Here is an 8,446-nt window from a genome sequence, read left to right on the forward strand (position 1 = left end):
AGAAAAAGGATCACACAGAGGAGAATATTTAATTATAAAAATATCTTATATGGCATCATTGAGAAATGCTATATGTAAGTAAAACATTTCAGGAACTTTCTTGTCTAAAGTGGAAATCATCCTTCAGTAGAGTCTTTGTTTCAGTGTGAGTGTCAGTCTCATGGGGGCATTGTAGAAAGGCCTGTCTTCTTGTCTCCCTGCATAGGAAGAATGTCTGTGATCCAGTATTGGAACAGTGAAACGACTGCAGTGGTTTCCTCTAAAACACAAAGAGACAGAGAGCAGCATTTCAGTTACAGCTGAGACTGCTGCTGACAACACGGAACCAGAGAAACAGCCGGTGTTCTCACCAAAGAGGCGCATTTGCTTTTGTGTTTTCAGCATAATAAATCAAAAATCCAGCCGGTGTTCAAATCTACTTCCTGCCTCTCTGCATGTAAACATTCGCCCTAACACATCCGTCTCCAAGCCGAGACATAATCCTTCTTTTACTTACTTACCGAGTTAGAATTCAATTTAACTGAATCTCTGCGGAAAATAAAGCGCACACAGTATGAAAGGGAGCAGTCAAGCCGGTGTCATTCAGGAAAGAAACTCCAGGGTGCGGTAAAATATGCTCAAAGGAGATGTGCTTTAGACGTGCTCCTGCAGTCAACTGATTGCCACTGCAAAGGTAAAGTGATGGAGTGAGGAGAGCTTTGGTGAACTCACTTGACGTATTTCAACAGCTCACCTCTCCACAGCGCATTGATTAGCTCCAGCGAGGGAGTGGCTGTGGGCTACACTGACATACAGGATGCTACTATAACAAAAGGTGGAAGTCGATGATGAAGGATGAAAAATATCAAACTGTCGTATTGCAGCGGTTCACACGCGCTAAGTCAAACACAGCAAGGATGCAGGCACCTTTTGCCTAAAATGGTATTGAAGATGAGTGAAGTAGATCCTGAATTTAAAAGCAGCAGCCTTTAAAACCAGTGACTCATGCTACACGCGGCAGGATGGGGAGGAGGGACAGAAAAGCTTTCAGGCAGCTGTGGAGCAGGTGCACAGAGAGGACAGGCACAACTAAAGCAGGCTCCATTGTGGGCTCCGCTCGCGAGACGGCAAAGTGGGTTTTTTTTTTTTTTTACGCGGTGTTGTCTTGGCGACAGGGACAGACAGAGACGAGCGTCACTTTGTGGCCACCGATCTGGCGGTGGCCTGAATCTCCTGGCTGGTCTCTACTTCTCGCTCTCTCTCTCTCACACGCGGACGCCTTTGCGCGTGACAGCAGCAAAGTCCCTGCTGATCCTATTATGCAGCCAGCCGGCCGACCATGCAAATGCACAAACACAAACACACACGCACAGGTGGAAACGTGTCTGGGGACTCATGAGATGGTTTGGCTGTTGACAGGATAGAGGCACGGTAAAAACAAGTCGAAACATGTTGGTTAACTCATAGTGGAGGTGGAGGTCACTGCACATTAAGGGCAAGCATGTACAGGTAAAGGCTGGTGAAGGCAAGTAAGGGCAGGTAGACTCGGGTGAGGAATAAAGATCAGTGTAAGAACGTATGGAATAGAAGGCAAACACAGACAGACAGAGACATGTATTAACCTGCAGGGACAGGTCAGTGAGGCGCCTGGGGCAGATCCCAGCGAGAAGAGGCCAGTACGGACAGGGACGGGCATGAACGCATGCATGGAGCAAGCACAGGCAAAGGTCCCATCATTTTGACTGTCTGACTGACTAACTAATTAACTGCTTTGACACTGACCTGCAGTCATTGGCGAAGTGCTGTAGAGCTCCTCCAGTGCCTTTTCCACTTTAGCCGTCTCTTTCTGCTGAACAAAGGCCTTGAGACTGTAGAGCTGCCTCAGGACAGCGGTGGGCTTGCGCGCGCTGGCTATGCTGCTCAGGAGGTCATCCACGGTCTCAGACAGGAGAGGAAGCCTGTCAGCACACGAGGCTGAAGGAGTCAGAGGTGGTCTGTTAATTAAACGCATCTTAATTTAACACCGGAGGAGTGCACACTAACAAGAGCTGATCGAACAAAAACTGTTACCATAATAAATCACACCAAATGGACGGCAACAGTTAGTCTAGATAGTTCGATGCTTATGTGAATAGAACGTGTGCCACCACGAACTTTGCCACTTTCATTTAAAACGCCATAATATGTGATATGAGTGTCGTATCGGTGCAGTCTCCACCTTTATTTATGTCTCTTGCTCATTTGTAAGGCAGCTCTTAAGCTCAGGTAAAGAGGAGCTTAATGTAGCCTAATCATCAGCACGCCCTGCAGCTTAATGAACCTGTTACACTAGGCGAGCTCAAAAATATGAGTAAAAACTCAGCGACTGAAGAGTGAAATTGCTTTCTGTTAACTACATTCCGTATCGTCAGCCTGCTGCAAGAAATCCCTATTTCAAACATCATTTCGTGTGCAACTTTTAGAGTATCTGAAAAGTTGTGACTTTAGTAATGGCGCTCTTGGTTTCCTTTAAATAATTGTTAAATAAATAAATAAGATTTCTCCATCTAGTGCATTCTAACGGCGCTGCAATTTTAGCTTTTACACTTTCATCCACTTACTGATGCTCTGTTTTGGACTTCTATCTGATGGAGTTCATTCTGGCGCTGCCACATTATGGCTGAAAAAAGCACAGATGTGCCATGAATTCTCTTCAGCACTTTTCATTAACATACTTGCTGCATTTGGCAGAATTTGACTAGTTTGTAAACTCCGTCTTCGAAAGCCACCAGCTTTGTGAATCACAGCACCCAAAATTAGTCAGAATTAAAGTATTCCTTGGCAGGGTGTTCAAAGCATTACTATTAAATGAGCACAAGCTTTAGCAGTGACTACAAAATGTAGCTCAGAGAACATAAGAAGCTGATGAACAGGCTAATTCCTGCCCCGCTCTGTTCAATACTTACAATCTGACATATAGATTTCCATTGTTGTCCTGAGGAAGTCTGACACCTCAGCTGCTCTCCTCTCATTTTCCTCTTCCTCCTCCTCTTCCTCCTCTCCATCTTTTTGGTATGTAAACTCCAGCGCAGCGGCCCGCGGCATCAGTCCCATGGAGAGCAGCTTCTCTTTGTGTCGTTTCTTCTTCAGCTTCCTCTTCCTGTTCCTGCTAATGCACTCGCCTCCCTCATCCACAGGAGTCTGACTCTGACCTGCGCTGGACTCGCTCTGCGCAGCCGCTCCATCTTTCCCAGAGTCTTTGTGGAGGGCTGGTTTATTTTTCCTTCTCCTCCTTTTTCTTCTCCGTTCTTCTTCCTCTTCGTTTTGGTCTAGTTCGTCGCTGCTGTTATGAATGCTCTCCTCTGTGGGCAACACGGTCGAAAAGATTCTTCATTAGTTTCAGAACAATGTTGAGCTAAATGAACCCATTACAGTCTCCATGTGCATCTCTATAGGAAGTCTGAATCGGGATTGAAAATACCAGATTCTTCACACAATCCTGCTTAATTTTGGCCTCACATGGAGGTAATGGAGACCACAGGTGGTTAATTTAAGTACAACAGAATCGATATGATGTACGTGTGATGTTGTGTGGTGCCTCTTGACAGAACAGTAGAGAAGAAATCCTCCTTTCGTGTTATTTTTTCCTTTCTAGAATGATCGCGTTGAATGAAATCTACACCTTCCAATTATTTCCTTCTGAATCCAGCACTCTGATGAAAGATGGAGTAAAAGGGGAGGGGGCAGTGCTCAGGTTATGCATTAGCTTTGAATTGTGCGTACAAGCAAACAGAAAATTAACCACATTCCTACTACCTTATGGACATCATCATTAGAGCTTCAGTAGTTTGTATTAAGCTTTGCAATTTGATTTCTTTTGCTGCTCAATTTGTTTCTAGGTAGAACTGTTTCTAGGTACTTTATCAGTGTTGCATCTCCCTTCTGTTATGTCTTATCACTTAAAATTAGCCCAGAATGACTACAGTTTAACTGTGAGCCCATACACAACTGTGAGCAGCCTCGTGACACCTCCCCCTGTCCTCTCCTTAACAACTCAAGAGGCACTGAGAGGCCAAAGAAACCAGCTCCCATCGAATTCTTACTGACCCATTCAAAGTGGTGAGCAGCGAACTGGCTGGCAGCCAGAACATAATGCGGCCGAGCACGAGGCAGTCCAACAGCAACCAACACTGAGAAACAACTCCAGAGGAGCCACTGCTCAGTTTAATCTAACATGGACTGTAGTGATGACAAACTCCCAGGGCTTGTCTATAAGAGCACTGAAGCAAAAGCTGAAAATGGAGACCATATATATATATATATATATATATATATAAATAAATAACACAGTTAGTTATTGCATCTTATGTAGTTCTCTGGTGTTTTGTTTGGACCACAGTGGTGTAGGTGCTAGTTCTGACTGGACCTGAACGCTCTGCTGTGAAGCAGCACTAACGGGAGAAAGGATTTCCTGTGATTTCTCAGAAAATAAAAGCCGGTTTGTTTTTGGTAAACACTTAAAAACGCTGAATTACGACCTCGGTGAACTTTAGCATCATGTCCAGCCTCCTGCAGCCGTGGGCTAAACCAAACGGAGTATTTCAGAGGGTGGTATCTATCCGACAGACAGTCTCCTGTTGCGTGCTACATGTGTGAAAGGGCGACTCCGGATGTCCGGACCTGATTCTCCAGGAATTGTCAGGAGTTTATATGAGAAACGACTGATAGAACAACTTTTTATCCAAACTAGCTCAATTGTTTGAAAATAGTAAAGCTGTCTGATCAAAAAGTGGGGATGCAAAAGCTGCTCCCGTGCCTAGGTATTTATGTCTTTACATGGTGTCTTGTATAAAATGCTGTCCTTTAGTGGCAGAATAGCCACGTCAGTCACACTGTGGATATCAGAATTGAGAAAAATACAAAAGATAGGGAGTAAATATTATATCTTAGAATGATATTTTAGAAATAGCAGCGAACACTTTGGTGGTCAGCAGAATGCGTTTTCAGATCATTGAACTGGCTGAACCCTAAAACAGCACATAAATATGGAAGAGGCTATTAGTCCAGACTGCACTGGAACAGTACACACGGCCTGGAGATTGATCAGGTAATTCAAAACTGCCGTAGAGGTTGTCTAATTCACTCTTAATACATTAATCATTACTATATCACATCAGCTACATACTGTTATACTTTATTATCACAACAGCGTTACATAGCCCAACCCGAGCTGACCTTAAGCAGAGATTTGGACTGTAATTTCCATCGAGGCTCTAAATCAAAAACGTGATTCAATTAAGGTGCTGTTAGGCTGACGAGCGCAATTAATCAAACTTAACCTCATCATTCATTCTGGTGGGCACCTTTAGACGCAGCACTGTCTCAGCCAACAAATCTCTTCTATTTCAGTGAGGTAAAGCAGACGCCTGTCAGGTGGGTGGTGGTCTGCATTAAGGAAGAGTACAGAGACACTTGTAATGAGGCAGGACTCCTCTAACGGTCCCATCACTCCATTTACATGAGCTCACAATTCGGCCTCAAAGACGGCATCAGCGAGAGCTCAGAATCTCCTAGACAAGTTGTTGTTTACGCTGACAAACAGCACATTCATTAGTCAGATCATAGCGGGGAAAGAAGGCTCAAACACCATCTGCACGGCAATCAAGCTCTCCTCAGTTCAGAAACACAATTGATTATCACTCTCTGTTTGCCTTAACTAGTGTGGCAGAGACAATCAAGAAGAGTGACTTCAATACTGCGGAGAGCCAACCTGGAGAAACCCCGTGCAGTAAATCTCTTCTAGCTTTATGGTGCACAGCACGAGTCCATAAATGTAAGATTATGGTCGTCTTACCAGCTGGGTCCTCCGCACTATTTATGCTTCCTAGCTGGGGGAGTGTGACGGATTTCTCTGCCTTATAGTCTGCAGGAGGAGGTAGGACCGTGTACATCCGCCTGCCTGGACTGGCTGCACTCTGCCTCTTCCCTGCATCTCCTGTGGCAGATATGGCAAATAAAAGAACACCATCTTACAAAAACGTATCTAGGATATAAACCCCCATGGTTAGAGCGGCAAGATTGAAAACAGGGAAGAGGAGCAAGTATCACTGATGACCTGAATGCAATCTTACCCGTGGCTGTGTCCTCCTGACGGGCTTTCCTTTTCACATAGGGTTTTTTGGCAAGGGCCTCTACAAAGCGTGGTGGGCTGGGCTCCTTCTCCAATTTGGGAGCAGCAGGGTAAAGCCTTTGGAGTACTTTTGATTGAAATACTGTGGCACAAGACAGGGAAAGAAACACAACACTACCTGTTCATCAGATGCCTGAATTCTTCTTAGTATTCTAGGACACATAATGCTAAAATCTGTTTATTAAATGCAATACTCTAATTATATATAATACACAATAGTTTAACAATGCAATCAAGCATGGATGAGGCTTCCTTTGCACATCAAGTTATCAACTCCTTGGTGTGTTTCCATTGTAGAGCAAAGGATGAAGTCAAACTAAGAACAAGCTTGACCAACCAAGTTAAAATGATTATTGTGTTATGCATCATGCGCATGTTATGGACACTACTGTTTAGCACTGAGATAATAAAAATAGCACTGAACTGTTCACCAAGGCCTGTCTAAATACCCCACCACTCATTAACTACCAATACAACAAATACCGACACTTTACATCTACCCTGAAGGGGACACCAGCATAGATTCACGGTGTGAAGAACAGGGTCCACCGAACACGTGCATTTGTTTACTAGACACCTGCCTAACGCGAGACTTAGCCCGCCAGCCACGTTAGCTCTCTAGCTCAGTGCTACTGCTCTTATAAAAAGTTAACAATGCTGTCCACGACACCGTCGAGACTCACCTTTGTTCCTACGTGCCATATCGGCACGTGTGGTTATTTAAATGGAGGGGAACAGGACGGAAACTTAAATGTAATATGCGGCTATAGCTAATATGCTAACAAGCTAGCTGCGTTAGCTCCTCGGCGTGCTAGCTGTTGAAACTAGCTCGCGTCCTAACAGGCTGCAGCTTCACGCCACGGTGAAATGATTGAGCTGCGGGAGGTTTTGTGTTCAAACGGCTGCAGAGATGGCTAGACTCACTATAACAAGTGACAACTAAGTCTGCCTCGCTTGTCAGAGTGCATTAATGCCCAGACTCGTCCAGCTGTACTCTCTCCTCCAGGCACCAGCTCACAGGCTGGAAGGACAAACTGCATAGGGAAGAGCTCTCTTGGTCTGGTCGCACCGACTTCCATTCAAACTAATAGCAATTTAATGTATTCTTAGTTGTCAGCAAAGATATGTAGCATGTACATCACAGATCAATTTATTAATTTGATAAATCGAATCCAGTGTTTAAATCGGCATTAAAGCAGCCCTGTTTAATACTACATGTAGAGTTTTATGTAGGATATCCTAGCTTTATAGAGGGAGGAACTGCATTTGATGAAAAGGACAAGACTGTGAAACAAGTTTGTATTTTTACTGCGGCAAACTGAATGTGTGATACACAACGTAAGACGAATTATACTGTCTCATGCATGTCATCAAGCCTAATTTGTGTTTGTTGCGGTCAGTTTAAATTGTCTGCTTTCTGTCTTGAAGCGTGATGAGAGCGATGCTTCAGACTAGAGCTCCCCGTGTGTCTGAATCCTGCAACAACAGCGGGCTCGGGCGTGCGCACAGCGAGCCAGCTGTAGGACGGGGTGGAGGCGAGATGAGAATACCAAGCAGGCACCTCATGGCTCAGCATCAGCACCAGGCTGAGTTAGGATTTGCGCACCCTCCAAACTTGGTTTGGGACCTCAGCATGTGAACAGGCTTTGCAGGAGGAGGATCCACCTAGAATGTCAGCTCTGAAGAAGGTAAATCCCCCTCTCTGTTTTATTTATCTTTGAGCACACCAGCTCCTAAAATATGACAGAATGTGCAGAATTCAATTACTGCATTTGATTATCTTACAGTAAATGAGAAGATGTATGCGGGAGGGGAAAATGGGTGTGTGTTTAAGCAGTTTGGGTCCAGGGTTTTGTTAGTTGTGTGAGGTAATCAGACTTTTGCACTATTGTTTTTATTAAAAATGGTAAAATTGTGAAACCCTTTCAGAATAATTTGAACTATATTAAGTACCAAAATGCAGATTTGTTTAAACATAGTTAGTGATCGCAATCAACTAAATCTAGTATGCTTTTTGCATCACTTTGCATGCACATTAATTTTGTTCATCACTCCTCTGATATACCTCATGGATGTCGCTCCTGCACTCACATTTGTCTCCCTGAGGAGAGGGCTTGGTTGAGGAGCTTTTGGGGAAGAAGAAAAAAAAAAAAAGCCTTCTCAGTACAAGGTTAACTTCTTAGATGGATGTTATGTCGGGTTTGCTCTCCTCCAGACTCCTTCTGTTGTGCACCGTCATGTAATACTGTATGCATCCTGCCGACTGTAGTCTCTGTGGGTGGACGGGCTTCACTGACT

General features: G+C 44.4%; 1 protein-coding gene across 1 annotated transcript; it reads right to left on the reverse strand.

Annotated features, from left to right (window-relative positions):
- Positions 1 to 43: 43 nt before the first annotated feature.
- erich1 (glutamate rich 1) lies at positions 44 to 6,959 on the reverse strand. Its single transcript, XM_070842228.1, has 6 exons — positions 6,832 to 6,959; positions 6,090 to 6,230; positions 5,813 to 5,953; positions 2,925 to 3,320; positions 1,762 to 1,953; positions 44 to 259 (listed from the first exon to the last, which is right to left on the reverse strand). Exons 1-6 carry the CDS (start codon positions 6,848 to 6,850, stop codon positions 159 to 161), a joined length of 990 nt encoding a protein of 329 aa, XP_070698329.1. The 5' UTR covers positions 6,851 to 6,959; the 3' UTR covers positions 44 to 158.
- Positions 6,960 to 8,446: the final 1,487 nt, after the last annotated feature.

Source organism: Pempheris klunzingeri, chromosome 13 (genome assembly GCF_042242105.1).
Source record: "Pempheris klunzingeri isolate RE-2024b chromosome 13, fPemKlu1.hap1, whole genome shotgun sequence".
NCBI classification, from domain to species: domain Eukaryota; kingdom Metazoa; phylum Chordata; class Actinopteri; order Acropomatiformes; family Pempheridae; genus Pempheris; species Pempheris klunzingeri.

What these genes read in the sequence shown, in the direction of transcription:
- erich1 (XM_070842228.1), bottom strand. An exon ending in TAGTGCGGAGGACCCAGCTG is followed by an intron (nt 3,321 to 5,812) that starts GTAAGACGACCA and finishes TGTTGCCCACAG; the next exon opens with AGGAGAGCATTCATAACAGC. An exon ending in CACTTCGCCAATGACTGCAG is followed by an intron (nt 260 to 1,761) that starts GTCAGTGTCAAA and finishes TTTGTGTTTTAG; the next exon opens with AGGAAACCACTGCAGTCGTT.